At 43.2% G+C, this 17,675-nt stretch overlaps 4 protein-coding genes across 9 annotated transcripts in view; 3 read left to right on the forward strand and 1 right to left on the reverse strand.

Moving 5' to 3' along the window:
- The window catches only part of sec23a (Sec23 homolog A, coat complex II component), a 14,046-nt gene extending 13,538 nt beyond the window's left edge, over positions 1-508 (forward strand). The window contains exons 18-20 of the mRNA XM_054797128.1: positions 1-22; positions 122-187; positions 258-508. The exon at positions 1-22 is cut by the window's left edge and continues 134 nt beyond it. Coding sequence (XP_054653103.1) covers positions 1-22; positions 122-187; positions 258-347 — 178 coding nt within the window. The 3' untranslated portion in view covers positions 348-508. The remainder of the gene's footprint in view (positions 23-121; positions 188-257) is intronic.
- Positions 509-656: 148 nt separating this feature from the next.
- On the forward strand, positions 657-4,811 carry clec14a (C-type lectin domain containing 14A). 2 transcript variants are annotated; one of them, XM_054797129.1, is made up of 2 exons: positions 657-1,173; positions 2,640-4,811. In XM_054797129.1, the coding sequence occupies exon 2, from the start codon at positions 2,661-2,663 to the stop codon at positions 4,089-4,091; it is 1,431 nt and encodes a 476-aa protein (XP_054653104.1). In that variant the 5' UTR covers positions 657-1,173; positions 2,640-2,660; the 3' UTR covers positions 4,092-4,811. The 2 variants fall into 2 exon arrangements, with proteins under 2 accessions (XP_054653104.1, XP_054653105.1); XM_054797130.1 differs by having other exon boundaries at positions 2,645-4,811.
- Positions 4,812-6,124: 1,313 nt separating this feature from the next.
- foxa1 (forkhead box A1) lies at positions 6,125-9,590 on the forward strand. Its single transcript, XM_054796518.1, has 2 exons — positions 6,125-6,252; positions 8,338-9,590. The coding sequence occupies exons 1-2, from the start codon at positions 6,190-6,192 to the stop codon at positions 9,412-9,414; spliced, it is 1,140 nt and encodes a 379-aa protein (XP_054652493.1). The 5' UTR covers positions 6,125-6,189; the 3' UTR covers positions 9,415-9,590.
- A 1,802-nt stretch (positions 9,591-11,392) lies between these two features.
- The window catches only part of mipol1 (mirror-image polydactyly 1), a 34,478-nt gene continuing 28,195 nt past the window's right edge, over positions 11,393-17,675 (reverse strand). For 4 of the 5 annotated variants that reach the window (XM_054797724.1, XM_054797722.1, XM_054797723.1 and 1 more), the window contains 3 exons: positions 16,903-16,994; positions 14,288-14,455; positions 11,393-11,569 (listed from right to left, as the gene is read on the reverse strand). In XM_054797724.1, coding sequence (XP_054653699.1) covers positions 11,503-11,569; positions 14,288-14,455; positions 16,903-16,994 — 327 coding nt within the window. In that variant the 3' untranslated portion in view covers positions 11,393-11,502. Of the gene's footprint in view, positions 11,570-14,287; positions 14,456-14,968; positions 15,090-16,902; positions 16,995-17,675 lie in introns of those variants that run through there. The other variant, XR_008573545.1, reaches the window with a different exon arrangement.

Consider the following 17,675-nt stretch of genomic DNA (forward strand, 5'->3'; position numbering starts at 1 on the left):
CACGGAACACGGCGGCAGCCAGGTTGGTGCTCTCTCACACACACACACACACACACACACACACACACACACACACACACATACAGTATGATGGTGATGATGTTGATGTTGATGATGGCAGGCCCGCTTCCTGTTGTCCAAAGTGAATCCGTCGCAAACACACAACAACATGTACGGGTGGGGACAGGTGAGTCAACTGGCCATCAAGCTTGACCTTTGGCCTTGTGTTGACGATCGCTGAGTCATGTTTTTTTTAGGAGTCGGGCGCTCCCATCCTGACAGACGATGTGAGCCTGCAGGTCTTCATGGACCACCTGAAGAAGCTTGCCGTATCCAGCGCCGCCTGAGGTGTCACGTGGTCACGTTCAGCATCACTGGCGGAACGGTTGATTGGTTAATTAATCACTAATCCTTCTTTGGGGGGGCAGTGTTTGCAAGACGCACCCCCACCCCATGCTTGCGGCCATCTTGTTTCTGTGCTTTGTTCAAATAAAGTTTTTCTAGGAGTCGTGGGCTATGCGTGTGTTACCACGGTTACGACTGGCCTCCCTGATGGTTACCTTCCTAACAGTGCAATCATGTGACCCAACATGAAGCAAATCAAGGAACCAAACCCTCCAAAATAAAAGCATGTAACCTGTTTCCATGACAACAGGAGCTCCACTACAGTATATCTCTCCCACAAGCTTGTAACTTCCTGCCATTCTTTAAACACTTCCTTCAGGAAACAGGAAGCATCTGGGTCGCCATGCCAACAAATGCATGTGTGTGTGTGTGTGGTTAGAATGTCAGTGAAAAACACACACTTCCTATCAGGGAGGTTGAAATATTTAGATGTCATTAAGATTAATTAGAGATGAGGAAGCTGCTGATCTTTATCCTGTGTGTGTATGTGTCTGATTTGTTCTAGAAAAGTACATCATTTGGCAGCAACAACAAATGTTAATACTTTAGAATGAAATAACAATTACACAATTATAATTCATCACTGACTTGACTATAAAGTGCATTTAAACATTTAAAAGAAGGAGGAACGTGATTTGAGAGACAAGGTGTGGCGGGAAACGTGACGATATCAAGACACACACTTCCTGCCCGGGGGGGGCGGTTGCTGGCATATGAGAGGGGGAGAGCAGCAATTTGTGTAAAAACACGCAACTCAACGGTTTGAAGGTAAGAAAATTCGCTTTGATTTGTTGTTTTTCAATCAATTTGACCTTTGGAGCAGTTCACGAGTCATTGTACAAAACACTTTAAACATACTTATATGGAAAACCGAATAGTGTGAAAATGTGTCTCTGTAATGTAAAACAAACATGTTCGTAGGAATACCTAATCTGCTGCTGGGCCAATTAAGATGCGACCATCATCAAATCGTATTCACTGCAAGCATTGTTTTTCACGTCATGACATTGATTGTAATCTTTGCAGTGGAAATTGAATGGCATCACATTCACAGACTCCTGACATAAAAAATACATGGGCATTGACACAAACAAGTATTGGCATTGTAAAACGTTGAATTGAAAAACAGAATACATACATTTAAAAAAAATGTGTGGGTATTTTTTGTATTATGACATTTTTTCAGTGCCAATTTTTTACACTAAGTGTCACAGGTTTTTCATGTTCAACGTTTTGTTTCTCAGATACAGTTTTTACACTTCACTGACTGCGTTTTGACGTGAGGGGTGAGGGGAGTGCGGGCAGTCCTTGTAGTGCTTCCAGTTTTGAGCAGAGTATATGCTAGAGCAGGGTATGAAAGGCACATACAGTGTTCCCTCGCTCTATTGCGGTTCACCTGTATCAAAGTTTTTTAGTGCTTTTTTAAAATTATGAACGCTGTCACAACCCTGCCTTTAAGGAGAATTGCATTGTGGGAAGTTGAGTGTGTATGTCTCCCTCCCTCTCTCTCTCTTTCTCTCTCTCCACCCTGTCTCGTCTGTGCACGCCCATTGTTTTTTGTGCCCTGATTGGCTGTAGACCTTTGTCAATCAATCTCCTTGCCATCCTGCCATGTCTCCTGTGTCATCGCTAGTGTGTGGGTTTTTTCCGGGTACTCCGGTTTTCTCTCACATTTTAAAAACATGCATGTTAGGTTAATTAGACTCTAAATTGTCCATAGGTATGAATGTGAGTGTGAATGGTTGTTTGTCTATATGTGCCCTGCGATTGGCTGGCGACCAGTCCAGGGTGTACCCCGCGTATACATTTCACTCCTGAGACCGTGCCTTTTCGTCCTGGCGCCGTTCCGTTGTGCTGTAGCGTTTTTGCATCCTTGTGAAAGCACATTGCTGCAGACGAACCGAAAATTCATTCACAAGCTAGCAAGAGCATTGACAATGGTCTGCAGCCAATCAGGACGCAGAAAACAATTGGTGGTGCGAGGGAAGAGAGAGACACTCAACTTCCCACAATGCAATTCTTCTTAAAGGGCCAGAATTTGAAAAAATGCACCCACGCCCTCTGCCTTAAAAGGAGCTGTACTACGAGACCAACAGGGACTGGCAGGTGTGTGGGTAAATTCTGCCATTTCATTCTTATTCTGCTGGGTGGTGCCAATCATTGTGGTGTCAGATTAGCTGTACTGTTATTGCAGTATTTTCAGAGTGCTAAGCTAACATGGTTGTGCTCCACAGCGCAGTGGGAGGAGTCAAACCATGGCGTCGCTGCTCCGCTGGTTTCAGCTTTGTACTGTCGCCTTTCTCACATCCATGTCAACCGGGTCCAACTCGGAACCGATTTACACAGTCCACCGCTCAGAGGTCTCCTTCGAGCAAGCCCTGCAGGAATGTCAGCCCCACCACCTCGCCACCTTCACCACCCAGCAGGAGCTCGCTCAACTCCTTCACATCCTGTCCAACTCTCATTTTCGACACGCCAAAAGGACTTTCTGGGTCGGACTGAAGAAGGCCAAGAACCAATGTGTGGTTCCATCACTGCCACTCAGAGGCTTCAGGTGGACCACGGACGGGGGTGCGGACGTGCACGAGAGTCAGTGGGAGGAGGAGCCAGAACACACGTGCACGTCGGTTCGCTGTGCAGCGCTTGTCACCACCCAAGTGGACGGGTCCACCGTGACCAACTGGGGTCTGGTCCCGCTTAGCTGCAAGACCCGGAACCCATTCATCTGCCAGCTGGCATCCAGACGGGTTGGACTCCAGGACACAAACGCCACGGCTGACCCAGAATCAACTGAACCTGAAGCACCAGAACCCGCTGCTCCTGAACGCTCAACACCAGAAATGACAGAGCAAGCACCAGCTGAACCTGAAGCAGCAGAACCGGCCGAGCCAGAACCCGCTGAACCATCAGCACCAAAAACGGCTGAGACAGAAGCGCCAAAGCCTGCTAATCCTGAAGAAGCACCAGAAAAGGCTGCGCCAGAACCATCAGCACCAGAAACAGATGAATCAGAACCACCAGCACCTTCTGATCCTGAAGAAGCAGCACCGGCATCGCGTGAGCCAGAACCAGCAGAACCAGAGCCAACAGAACCAACACATCCAACACATCAGGGAAAACCTGATGAGGAGGGACCCCACCCTGGGCCCAAATCTGGGCCTCGCCTGTGTCGCTGGCCTGTTGTGCCTGGAGCACGCTTCCTCAGTCTGGACCCTGACAACAGCAGCAGGATCCAGGTGGACTGCTGGTCCACGGTCCGGCTGGACTTGCACTGTTCGGGTCGGCCCGCCGTTTGGCATCTGCCCAACCGTGCTGCCGCTAATCTGAGCTACGTGTGCGTGCCGTGTGGACCCGGTTTCCTCAAAGACGCCTCGGGTGAGTGCGCGGATGTGGACGAGTGCGCCGGACCGCATGAGTGCATGCACACCTGTGTGAACACGGTGGGCTCGTACACGTGTGTGTGCACCGACCTCAGCGGCCAACAGAACCACGAAGACTCGGCGGAGTGCGCGCCAACCGAGACCGGCGCCGCAGGTCCTTTTTCAGGCGTCCTAGTCCCGACATTGGTGGCCGTGGCGTTGCTGGTGGTCCTGGTGGCGGTCGTCTTGGTGACGCTCAAGTGCTGCCTGCGGAGGCGGGCCCATAAGCACAGAGAAGGCCCCGCCCCAAACAAGATGGCGACCTGAACAGATGAAAGGTCACTGACTACACCACACTGATGCACACCGGACTAAAGTAACCATCTAGAACACAGGTTACGGAACATGGATTACTGCGTTGGGGAATCCCACGGCTCCGCGGTAAAGGAATGATGTATTTTTACAGCAGTTCAACATAACTATGAATAACAAGCAATCAAATCAGCACTGTGATAAATGAACAGGAATAGGAGGAGATGCTGCAAGGTTAAAGTTGTTACTGTTGTCGTGTTATGATGTGTTATGCTAGCATGTTATAATCAGTCAGGGGAGGCAGTCATGTTGAAAAATAAAAAAGCAAAAAATGATAACATCAAATATTCATATTTGTCCATTGAACTGTGTTGTAAATGTATTTTCTGTATGAATTTACGGAATGTATCGTTGTTAACATTTGCTTAAGTACAAAATGCTGAATTTTCACATTTGCTGATGAAATACAGGGTAGAAACCTGGGGTGAGGCTGCCGGGAGTCGTTACTCCCTTCATTAGTGCGCAACGGAGCAACCGTGTGAGCGCACTGCACTGCATGCACTGAATGCCCACTTCTGATTGTCAGCATGTCGTATGCAGCGTTTGCAGAAACATTTATTCTACACCATGACTTTCTCCAGCCTGTGTCTGTGTCTTTAATGTAAGTGTGACATCATTGTTATTCCTAATCGGACAATAAAATACAGAGAAATCAAACAGAGAGGAGCGCAGTTCCCCTTCCTCTGGCAATGAGCTGGCAGGTGCTTGTTGCTGCCGTCTTTCTACAGCGAGGCACAGCTACGGTGGCCGGGAAGTGCAAAACAATGCCACAAAACAGCTGACAGACTATTAAACGGAAACAATATTGAGGAGGACTTTCAAAAACGAGGTAACAGAGGGTTTCCCGGAGGTTAGGAGCTTGGACTTCATATGGCAGTATCAGGTAAGACCACACATGCTATACTAATGTTCTACCGTAATTATTATTATGTTATACTACCGTATGTTGTATTACCATGTGATATGTTGTAATGGTATAACACTGCTATCTCATACAAGTAATAGTATAACAGACTAATTAGTATTTTATCACGTCTTATGTCATTTAATAGTGTATACATGAGTATAACATAGTACTGCAGACGATAGTAGAATGTTATTCTGATCCCTCAGCAGCCTCACGTTGTGATGCAGTGACGGTGGCTCGCCAGCAGGTGGCACAGTCCACGTGACAATCATCACTTGAGGTCACGTGTCAATCAACACGTCACCTGAACCTTCACCCCATGCTTGGTGCAGGTCATGACCAGGCAGTCGGGGGCGCGGTCAGGTGTCAGGCGCTATAAGCAGGGAGCGTTTCATTGACGTCATCATGCAACAAAATGATTGACAGGCATGTAAATAAACTTGTGTGGCCACCAAGAATAACAACAATCATAATATTAATGCTATTGCTATAACAATACGTTATCTCATAAGCGCAGAAATAAGTTAATATTTAGAAGTGACAATGTTAAAATTAATAGATTAAAAAAATAAAAGTAATAACGGTAATATTATTATAAGTGTCGAAATAAAGGTTCATTTTTAGAAGTGACAATCTTATAATTACGTTTTTAATTGTAGAAATCGTAGCAATAGAAATAAAAGTCAATGTTAAAAGTGGCAATATATAATTCATAATTATGTTTTTGATATAAGTAAAAGTAATAATAGTAATGTTATAGCCATATAATAATGTTTAGACGTGACAGTTATAATTAGTAATGACAATAATAATGAATTGTAGAAATAAAGTCATATAAATAAAAATGAATGTTTACAAGTGACAATGTTGTCATGAATAATCATCACCATAACAACATTAATAATAATAATAATAATAATGATTGTTGCTGCTATTATGCGATGGATGTTTACTGAAGGCACGTGGAGGAGGAGGCTTGAACCTCCTTCATCATCATCATCATCATCATCATCATCATCATCACCATCACCATCATCATCAGGAGGAGCTTGTCACCTCACTGAGTCTCTGTCCACCTCCTGTGAGCCTCACCTCGACCAGCACGAGCACCTGGAGCAGCAGCAGCAGTTGCGAGCAGGAAAGAGCATGCTGGGCGCGGTGAAGATGGAAGGCCACGACGCTCCAGACTGGAGTTACTACAGCGAGGAGGTCAGTCTTCCTTTTCACGCTCATTTCACGCTTCGTTGAAGCCCCCAAAAACGCACCCGCATCCGATTCTGATCTTTCTAAAGCGCCACACTAATTAGAACTTCATCACAACTTTTAACTTTCACGTGGTCGCACTGAGCTACAATTTCTTTATATAGTATATATATATATATATATATATAAATAAGACATTGCAGTAAAGTTTCTTTTGAGTTCGTTGGATTTTATTCAAACTGAACGACTCAAACCTTAAATATTGTTATTACAATAATGATTCATATTAAGTCAAGTTGATAAAACTGCAGTCCGATGAAAGAAAGAAACGATCCAAAAGAGAAAATATTGGCGTCCAAATACTAAACAAAAAAGGTTTGTTACGCGTTAAATGTGACATTAAATACATCAGTTCATTTGAATTGAATGCCTCCGTTAAGTCTAATTAATTAGTTGGCATTAAGGACGAGGTGAAATAATAAGATACCCGAAATATGAAATAATAGCTAAACAATTGATGGATTTATTTACGCCCGTTTTTCACGTTTCTTTTGTGAATTTACGTCCCGTCAAACATTTGTCTTTTTGTATTTTTTAATTTCAATTCATTGTTGTCGCTTTTTTTGTATTTTTAATTTCAATTCATTGAGGGGGGAAAAAGCTGCGATTTATTATGAAGAATATTATCATTAAAGCGATGTTTATTTTTTAATGATGTAGACGTTCAGGAGAAACTCGTTTTACTTTCAAACGACGTCGAAGAAACACTAACTCAATTAAAACGGGGTCGAGCGTTTTCTTCCAGGCGTTTGACAACATTTTTATATGCATTCAAAAAAACCCCATCAATCAATACAAATACGTCGTTTTAAAGCATCAAACCTTTCATAAGTGGTAAACGAATCACACTTCGACAAAAAAAATCAAATGAACACAAATGTTGTGAACGCTTTCAGACATCCAACTTGTATATTTGATTAAAATGTTAGTATGAGCGACGTTAAACTTCATTTCAGTCATTTGACAAATGAAACTAAATTAGTATTTACTGGCGTCATACGTCTCACAGGGAGCTCTTTTTTTCCATTCTTATAGTTTATCATTTTTTATAATCTTATTAGATATCATTTCGAATGAATAGTTCTGATCATCTCTCATTATTAGGTTTTGTAATTTCTTATTAATTGTTCTTATCTTTAACTAATTCTTATCATCTTTGATAGTGCTTATAATCTTTAACAGTTCGTATAATCCTTAATAGTTCTTATAATCTTTGATAGTTTTTATATCCTTTTTTATAATATTTAGTAAATAGTTTAGCATTTTAAATGAACAGTTCTTGTAATATTTTCTAATTCTGATTTTAATATTCTTTTTGTAATATTTAGCAAATAGTTTTGCATGTTTTATTAATAGTTCTTAGAATCTTTCATGAATCATTCTTTTCGTTTTAAGTTTTTATAACCTTTCATTAAGTTAGTTGTTCAAGGTTCACATGATAGTTTTTAAACTCCTTAATTCTAGTTGTACTTAATAGTTATTCAAATATCTAATTAATAGTTCTTACAGGTTTTCTTAAAAGTTTTTACAGTCTTTAGTTAGTAGTTGTTAAGAGTCTTGAGTTGGTAGTAAGAGTTCGAATGAATAGAATGTTTAGATACTTCTTATAGTATTTACAGTATCGTTTTTGCGATAGTATTTAGGCAGCAGTAGTAGTCCTGACTTGTTAGTTCTTAGGCCATACTTCAAGTTGATGCCACAGGAGGGCACCATCACACGAGTTGGGTCCAAGACTTTGATGGACAGAGGTTGCAGACAGAAGCACAAACATGACGGACACACATGAACACAACACTGACGGATAAACAGTGAACAATGAAGTGTGTGACGTGTTGGACACACACATCAACACAAGTTGAGTTCATCTGATGTGGACTCCATCTGAACACCTTTGACCTCCAGCCACCACGATGATGTCTTTCAAATATGAACACCTGAGAAACCGATCAATCAATCAGACGCTCTCTGTCAAAGTAATCAATGGGTTCCAGGTCTTCCTGCGTAACGGGTTGCCACTTCCTGTGGTTTCAGGTCTACTCCCCGATGGCGGCGGGTCTCGGGATGGGTGCTGTGTCAAGCTACATGTCCGGCAGCGGAACGGCGTCCACCTCTTTCAATATGCCATACAGCGGCCCCAGCATAAGCCCCGCCCCGGTGTCAGGGATGGGTGTGTGCAGCCTCAGCAGTGGCGCAATGGGCGGGACTCTGAGCCCGTCCTGCATGAGCTCGGCGACGGCCCAGCAGACTTCCTTGGCCCTGAACCCATACGGCGGCGCGAGTCCGAGCGTCAACGCCGGCACGGCGTACAGCGGAGGCGGCGGGCTGAACCGAGGCCGCGACGGCAAAGCATTGAGGAGAAGCTACCCGCACGCCAAGCCGCCGTACTCGTACATCTCGCTTATCACCATGGCAATCCAGCAGGCGCCTGGCAAGATGCTGACCCTCAGTGAGATCTACCAGTGGATCATGGACCTGTTCCCGTACTACCGGCAGAACCAGCAGCGCTGGCAGAACTCCATCCGCCACTCGCTGTCCTTCAACGACTGCTTTGTCAAAGTCTCACGCTCGCCCGACAAACCCGGGAAGGGGTCCTACTGGACCCTGCACCCGGACTCTGGTAACATGTTTGAGAATGGCTGCTACCTGCGGCGCCAGAAGCGTTTCAAGTGTGACAAGAAGGTCCAATCGGAGGGCAGGAAGGAGCGAGGGGGCGGAGCCTCTCCTTGCAGGGAGACCCTAAAGCCTCCCGGACTCTCAGACACGTCCTCACTGGCGTCGTCCAGCCGGGCGGGGCTACCCGGCTCGGACACCAAGGTGTCAGGCTCTCAGTTGCTGTCGTCCTTGTGCCTGCCGCCGCACGCGCACATGCACGTGCATGAGGCCCAGATGCACCTCAAAGGCGACGCCCACTACGCCTTCAACCACCCTTTCTCCATCAACAACCTCATGTCTTCAGAGCAGCACCACAAACTGGACCTGAAGGCCTACGAGAGCCTGCAGTACTCACCCTACGGCACCGGACCCGCCATTGGCACCAGGACGGTCGAGTCGCTGGAGGCGTCGTACTACCAAGGGGCGTGTCCCAGGGCGCTCCTCAACACCTCCTAGTCCTCACTTCCTGTTCCAGGCTTTGCATGCCGCCTCACTATGGGACTTCCTGTTTGGACTTATTGGACAGGACACAAACACGTTCCAAAAACATTCACCTCCACGTGCACGCGGTCGTGCACGCTTCCATCATGTTGATGTTTGGGGTCAAAGGTCAGAGGTGTGACTGCAGGGGTCATGACCTCCTGATGAATAAAGATCAATAGTGTGCATGACATAAACAAGTAAAAAAAAGAAAACGTTTTAACTTATTCTGCTTTTCAAAATAAAACATTTCATTCGTTTTTTTTCACTTCAAAATGGACAGACATCTTTATTCATCATTTATAATCAATATTTCATTTTATTTACGCCACTCATTATTTCTATTTCTTTACACAGATGCGCGCACACACACACACACACACACACATACACGCACACATGTCCTCAGTGAATTTTCTCACCTCTTCAGTTTTTAATGTTCCGATTCACAACTTTATACACACACACACACACACACACACACACACATGAAAGTAATACAGTATATTTATGTAGTATTTATTTCCTATTGTTACTTATGATACTATATTTACTATGATTCTATCACTTGAGATCAATTAGAAATATTTCAAATGTTCCATTTTCATGATCATGACTTGATTGGATATTTAATATGATGTATTATCATTTTCTGCTGAAAGCTTTCGTGCCGTGAACATTCTGGGCGTCCATATTTGACAGGAGCTAATTGGCCTAATAAGTGACAAGAGATGACCACAAGCAGAATGAAAAGCATGAAGTGTCAGAGGAGAAGGTGGAGTGGATCTTTGTTGATCTCCATGAGAAACTGACAATATCATCAGCGGACTGAAAGAACCTGCAAGTGTGCAGTCCAATAAAAGGGGGCTGGGGGGGCTCTAAACAGAGCATATGGTCAGAGCGAGGTTGGACGAGTCCTCCACTGGCGGCGGCTGAAGGCCCCCACAGTTGTTTAAGAAAGGGCGGCATGGACCTTCTGGTGGAAAAGACTTTGAAAGGCCTGGGGGGCACGGCGGAGGGGCGCTATGTGTGGGGGGGAGTCACTGGGGGCCTTTTGATGGGGATTGGAATTAATGACGTGCAATAAGACAACAATCACACCATTGTGGACACACACGAAAAGAGCAAAGACGTCCTTTCACAATAAGAGCACAAGGGCATTCAAAAGGGGAGGCGTGGTGGGCGGGGCCAATGCACTTGCTTCAAACAACAGGATGACATGGACTGAGAGGCTGGCTTTTGTTGACCAGATGGACTGTCAGCCATGCAGCCAAACGTTTGAGTGACATCAAAGTGATGATGTCCAAAGTGAACTCAGCCAGGTTCTGATACCACAAGAACCCTAACCTCCCCACTTGATGTCAAAGGTCATGCCAAGAGCTCCTCAAGGAGGGATTCAAGCACTTCTTCAAGAACTTCTTTATGAGGTTCTTCATAAAGTTCTTCAAGAGGGTCTTGTTGGTGTTAGTGTTAGCTAGGGACACAAGCGGAGCCCAGATTAGTTGGACGGTTCTGTCCAACTAAGTTGGCGTCCGTCAATCACAGGTGGTGAGAAATTGAGATGAACAAACGTTGTCTTTCTTCCCAACAAGAAGATTAGCAGCTGCAGGATTAAGAGCGGGACACCCAAGTTGACGGTGAGTGGTCCACTGTCGCCATGGTGACCACAAGGCCAGCCCAGAGGGGCTTGGGTGGCGGCGGGGCGCTCCAGAAATGGAACTTTTAAACTTCGTATGCGGAGTAGGACTTCAGAAGGTTGACAACACAAGTGACAGTGAGGTGAAAAAGTCTCGTGCGTCTAGGGACACAAATCTTCCACAGGAAGCTTCCTGAGGACAAGCACATGGACAACATGGACAAGGGACAAGTGGAGGGAGGGAGGACGTACGCACACAAATATTAAAGACAAGAATCATAGCAAGTTGACAAAGTTTTAATTTGAAGCTTTGTCACCAAATAATACACACTCTCCAATCCCAAATAAGACAATCAACAATATTTGTCACATGACGACTTTGTGACAAAAGATGACATCATTGAATCGATCAAAAAAACAGCAGCCAATCAGACGACAGCTCGCAGACTTCCTGTTCCAACTTTTTTCCTCAAAACGTCCACAAGACGCTCCAACCTGAAAAATAATGATTTCATAAATGTGCGACTCAAACTACACCTACTGATCATAAGTATTGATCCATACCACATCCATGCATGCATGGGAGGTGAGAAAGTGACTTTACAACTTCAGAGTCAAATTTAAACTTCTAATAAGGAAAAGCACTCCCCCCCCCTTGAGCAAACACTCGTCTCTATTCACCAACTCAGTCTTTTCGCAGCTGCCCCTGCCCCCCCACTGGCAGCCAAATTAGAGCAGAAAGCCGCAGGTTTGAGGCCGGGAGGACGGACGACTTAATCTGTTTTCATCAGGAATCTCATCCCTTCATCTTCAGGCTGATGAGACAGGAAGCGGCCGTACAACAACTCACGTTAGGCGGCGCCGCCGTCAGACGGATTAGCTTCCTGTGACAAAGCCGACGTCTGAGGAATATCAATGATGTCATACTTTTAACGCCAGACACACCTGTTTGACCTTCACCGTGACGACTCGTCTCATTCTTTTAGTTATTAAGGGTAACGCTAACGACTTCATTAACACATTAACATCAACATACAACATTTTGAGGCGTGCCTTGCCCAATCGTGTAGTAACCATACACACTGTATACAGTATATCAAATAAAACAATTAAAATATTTAATCACATTTTGTCCATAGTTTTATCTATAAGAAGTAGGGATGTAAATCTCTTTGTGGTAATAAAGAAGCCAATTCTATAAAAGTGGCATTCTTAAAGCATTTTTAAATGTGTAAAAGAGTAAGTAAGTAAGTATCATATCCCCAAGCATGCTGTAAGGCACGGGTCCAAAACCACCGGGCCGCGGGAAAGGTTCAGGCACAATGATTAAAAGGAAAGAAGAAAAAAAAAAAGAGACTTAAAAAAAAAATCATTTGTAAATAACTACATCGAATAAAATTTAACTACATCAAATGTTATGTAAAGGGATATCCATTTTGGAAATATGCGCCATTATTGTATTCAAAAAATAATATACAGTTAGAAATCCTGCAGTTTTTGCATGTTTAACGCACCATCTAACCTCTCCCACGCTGCACAGATAGACTACTATACTGTATTTCCCCCCTTTTTCTTTCACCTCATATTGGTGATATTGCTGAAACTATGTGGGAATACATAAAGGTAAGATGTGATGACCTTACTGAGTGCTAATGTGTATATTTGTGCGGTGCACCTCTCCAAAAAACAAAGTCCAGGCTCATACTGGTGGATGGTGGTCTGTATTCATTTAGTGCTTTTAATCTGATGTTGCTGCTGTCATAGTTTTACACAAAACATAATAAATAAGACAAATTAGATCGCTATAATGTACACATGTTTTGCTTCTGAGTTGAAAACCTTTCCCCGTGACTAGCTAGTGCGCTGCTAATGCTATTTACATCCATTCTCGTCTTCAGCCATGGTCACATTGACAGAAGGCCCCACATAGCTGTCCGCGTCTTTGCCTGCCGGTAACTAGCAGCTCAGAACTCAAATTTTAGCCCGCAGTTCAAAGCAAAAAATCAGCCGAGGGACATCTCTCATCTAAAAAACACTCGTTAGTTGGGACACTCGTATGCCAAGGTACCACTGTATACTGTAAATGACAATTTAAAAAAATACCGGCAGTGCTTCACCTTCTCACTTCTCTCTGGCAGTTGATGTTGGCACTCTGTAACAACTCACCTCACAGTCACAGTAGATACAAACAACTTTGGTCTTGTTGTGAGAGCCATCTGCCAGGGCTTTGAAGCTAAACCTACCACTCAGAATACCCTATCTTTCCATTTCTGCTCAATATTTGTTGTCGGCTGTGGCTCCCCATCCACCACTGCGTTTCCTCAATCTTCGGTGTGGGCCGAGGGTCAAACAGGACTTGTGCATTTTAATCGCAGGTCAAAAAAATACTTCCGTTAAAGGAAACTTCCGTTAACGCGTTAACTTTGATAGCCCTAGCGTGTGTGTGTGTGTGTATATACATACATACATACACACACACACACACACACTGACACACACACACATATATATATATATACACACATATATATATATATACTGTATATATACACACACACACACACACACACATATACATATATATGTGTATATATATATATATATATATATATATATATATTACAGGGTCAGGCAAAATGATCTGACACATTTGTAGGTTAAATAAAAGGCAAATAAAGTAAAGAAACAAAAAAGGGTTTTTATTTTCGAAAGGTACATATAATGCCATTTTTTTCATATAATGTCATTTTGCTTCGTTTCTTTTTCAGTTGCTGCCATGAATTGGACTGATGAGCATCGCGCTTTCATTGTGGAAACGTTTATCAAAACAAACAAATCTGTAACTGCAACACAACGAGCGTTCCGTTTGCACTTCAATCTTGGTAGACATGATCCCGTACCAGCTCCAAACACCATCTTGTTATGGGTTACCAACTTCAGAGCTACTGGATCTGCATTGAGTGTGTGGACAAGAATGGATCCCATTTGACTGATTTAATTTTTAAAACATAATGAAACAGAATGGTATTATATGTACTTTTCAAAAATAAAAACACTTTCTTGTTTCTTTACTTTATTTGCCTTTTATTTAACCTACAAATGTGTCAGATCATTTTGCCTGACCCTGTATATATACAGTATATAAATACAGCTATACATACTGTATCTGAATATACATACACGCACGCGTGCACACACACACGCACACAATACCTGCACACTCTCTCGCTGGCCTCTCGTTCCGCCTCCTGGCAACGCACAAGCTCCGCCTCCAAGCTCTGCTTGTCCTTTGCTAGCTGCTGCAGCTGAGCCAGCAGGGGTGGAGCCTGCTGAGGGCCATCAGCTGGGACTGGGGGAGGAGACTTGACAAGTTGCAAAGCGCTGAAAGAAGATTGCTTTATTTTGAATTCTGCCGCACACAGGTGACGTGGTCATGAAAAAAAACTTGATGTTTTCTATTGATAACGGATTGATAATGTATTGATCCAGCATTTGGCATGATAGTCAATGGACTTTCATGCACTGTTTTACCGTTCATGTCTTACAATGTGTTACATTAAAACTGTTTTAATGTTAATTGTTACTCGTGTAAGACACAGTACCTCACAAAAGTGAGTACACTTACATGATATTATATTACATGATATTTTTTCATGGCACAACACTGAAGAAACTACACTTTGATACAATGTGAAGTAGTCAGTGTGCGGTGAGGTTCATGGCTGGTGAGGCACTGACTCCTTTGGAATTTTTTTTATGTTAACACAGCTTGCTCATTAAGAGGATAACTAAAACAAAAAAAAAGACAACAATTCACTTTGGTTAAAAAAGGTTTTCAGATACTTCTTAGACCCATTTTTTTTTGTATAAACTGAAAAACATTTGGGTTCTTACCTTTTATTTGAATATGAAGTACGTGCAACCTTTTCTCCAGGAATAGCTCTGATACTTTGTTGTAAAAGTCTGATCACCTCCTGGTGATCAGACGCCCCCACCCCTTCAGGATGCAGTGGTACTGCAAGAGCCGTATGACATTTCTATGTATTTTAGTGTCTGATTATTGTCACATTTCCATTAAAATACATTACACAGGCTGTAACTCGTGGGGTATAATAAACGTTTCTGCAACATTTTAGTATTGGAAACATGCAGGCGCCATTCTCTAACTCAGTGTGCATTCAGACAGTAGGCGGAGTTTGCGGACTAAGCCCAGAAGCCACGCTCATGGTGGCCTTACCTTCGGATTCTCTGTATTTGATCAGGAAATCTGCAAATTCAGCGACTTTTTTTACTTAAGAAAATGGAAATGTCATGTTGAACTTGTAGTGACCAGTACGGCAGAATGCGAGAGCCATAACACTAAATCTAACACAGCAGCTTCCCATTCACACCTATGACCTTTTAATACTAACAAGTCACATGACACAGGTAAGAAAAAATGGCGAACTGGTCCCATTTTGTACAGTTTAGCATAGGGGTGTACTAATTTTTGTTGCCAGCGGTTTACATTGTGTGTTACACAGTTAACCAAACCGTACACTGACTACTTACTTTACATTGGATCAAAATGTCGATTATTTAGTGTTGTCCCATGAAAAGTTATCCTAAAGTATTTGCACAAGGTACTGCGTGTAATGGAAAGCTCAAGAGTAACCCAAAATAATAGACTACTGATGAGCAATGTTCCCTCTAAGCTGCGGCCCAGCGTTCTCAGCACACCTCAAATTTATGCAACGCACAAAATAAAATCTAAAAATAATATCTAACATGAACTGTAAATAAAATAAAGACATAATTTATTCTGTACCCTTTTGCAATGCAACTCCGTGAGTGACAGGCGACAAAAGCAGTAACAACATATAACACAATGACAAACGCTCTCCAGCCAGTGCTAAGATTTATTTTTACTTACGCAGCCAATAAATTCATTAACAGCGCGTTAAGTAGTATGTGCAGCTGTTGTCCAGGTTAGCGTACAGCTAATGAGACAGCGGAGCTGAGAGAGCTGCAGTGTTGCTTGCTGACCCGTGTTATAGCGAAACGAACGGGCAGTACCACATCTACACACCAAGCCAAAGCGCTTCGTTTAAGGTGGACTGGAAGATGGGAATCTAGGTAACATTTTTTATTTTTCGAATGAGAAAGGGCTGCTCTGGAAAAACGCGCTGCAAAGCTAAAGCAGCAAGTGTGGACTGAATGGCATGTGTAGCTCAACCGTGCATGTAGTACTTGCTTTCATTTTGATGACCGGATTTACCGGAGACGGGAAGTTTTACGTCTACTTTTCCCAAGTGTTGCCGAAGATACCGGAAGACGGTTGTTTTTTCGGTAGACATTTTAAAATTACTTCTTTTTTTTTTTTTATTAAGACAAAATTAAACATGTACAACAAATATGGCATCAATTTCAAGTAAATTTCCAGGATGAAATAGTGCCACAACAGGCTGTTGCAATGATAAAATAGAGGTTTCATACAAGATTGAGATCATTAATTGGAAAAGATAGTTCTACAGCTTGTTTTGTCTGAAGTTGACAAAAAAAAGAAAGCTACGTTGTGAAATACACCTTTTGAACCCACTCATATCCAAAATACCTTAGAATGGAAGCTCAAGTTCTCAGGTTTTGGACAGGTGTGATACTACAAGTGTGCATGTCTGAGATCCATGGAATGCTCAGGTCATATGTATGTATGCTCAGACACTTGAAAAGTTAGAAGGAATATTGCTGATGAGGCTTACTTAATGTATTCAATGTACTGTTTTGCCATGTAAATATCATCTCATTAAATATGGAGGAGTCAATTAAGAGTCACATGATGACAATCTGACCTGGGATTGACTTGTAGCACATGCTCGCCCTCCAGTCGCTTCTTGTCAACCACGGCTGCGTCTCGCTCTCCCTGAAGTTTGATCAGCTTGTCCTGATTAGACGAAACCAAATGAGCAACTTTAAGAGTTCATGTGTTAACTTCTTAGCAAACGTCCTCTTCTTGCAGAGCCACTGTGCTCAAAACAATTTACCGTTCATTAAGAGGAGATCAACATCTTGATCTTCATTCAATAAAGGCTTCATTAAGCGACTCATTACATATGCGTCAACTTGACTTTTACATCCTGAACGACAGTTTTTAAACATCAATTTGTAATGAAGCACAATTCATTCATTCATTAACACTTCACAATGCCTCTCATCTCATCTCCAGTTTCCTCAATTCCTAGCCACTAGTTTCCTGTTCCTTCACCTCTCGCCTCCTGTTTCGTCAATTCCTAGCCACTCTCTTACTGCGTTCTCACCTCTAGCCTCCTGTTTCCTTATCTCCTCTTTCCTCAATTCCTAGCCACTAGTTTCCTGTTTCTCCCCTCTTGCCTCCTGTTTCCTTATCTCCTGTTTCCTAGCACCTAGTTTCCTGCTTTCTCGCCTCTTTTTTCGTAAGCAAATGTCTTGTGTTTCCTTCCAGGGCATCGGGTCCGTCCTTCGCTGAGGGAGCCATGGTGTCACTCAGGACAGGAAGTGTGGATGTGGCGTCCAGTGGGGATGAGAGAGATGACCGTGCTATGCTAATGAGCCCTCATGAAGAGGAAGGAAAGAAGGGTCAGTGTGT

Source organism: Dunckerocampus dactyliophorus, chromosome 13 (genome assembly GCF_027744805.1).
Source record: "Dunckerocampus dactyliophorus isolate RoL2022-P2 chromosome 13, RoL_Ddac_1.1, whole genome shotgun sequence".
Classification (NCBI taxonomy): domain Eukaryota; kingdom Metazoa; phylum Chordata; class Actinopteri; order Syngnathiformes; family Syngnathidae; genus Dunckerocampus; species Dunckerocampus dactyliophorus.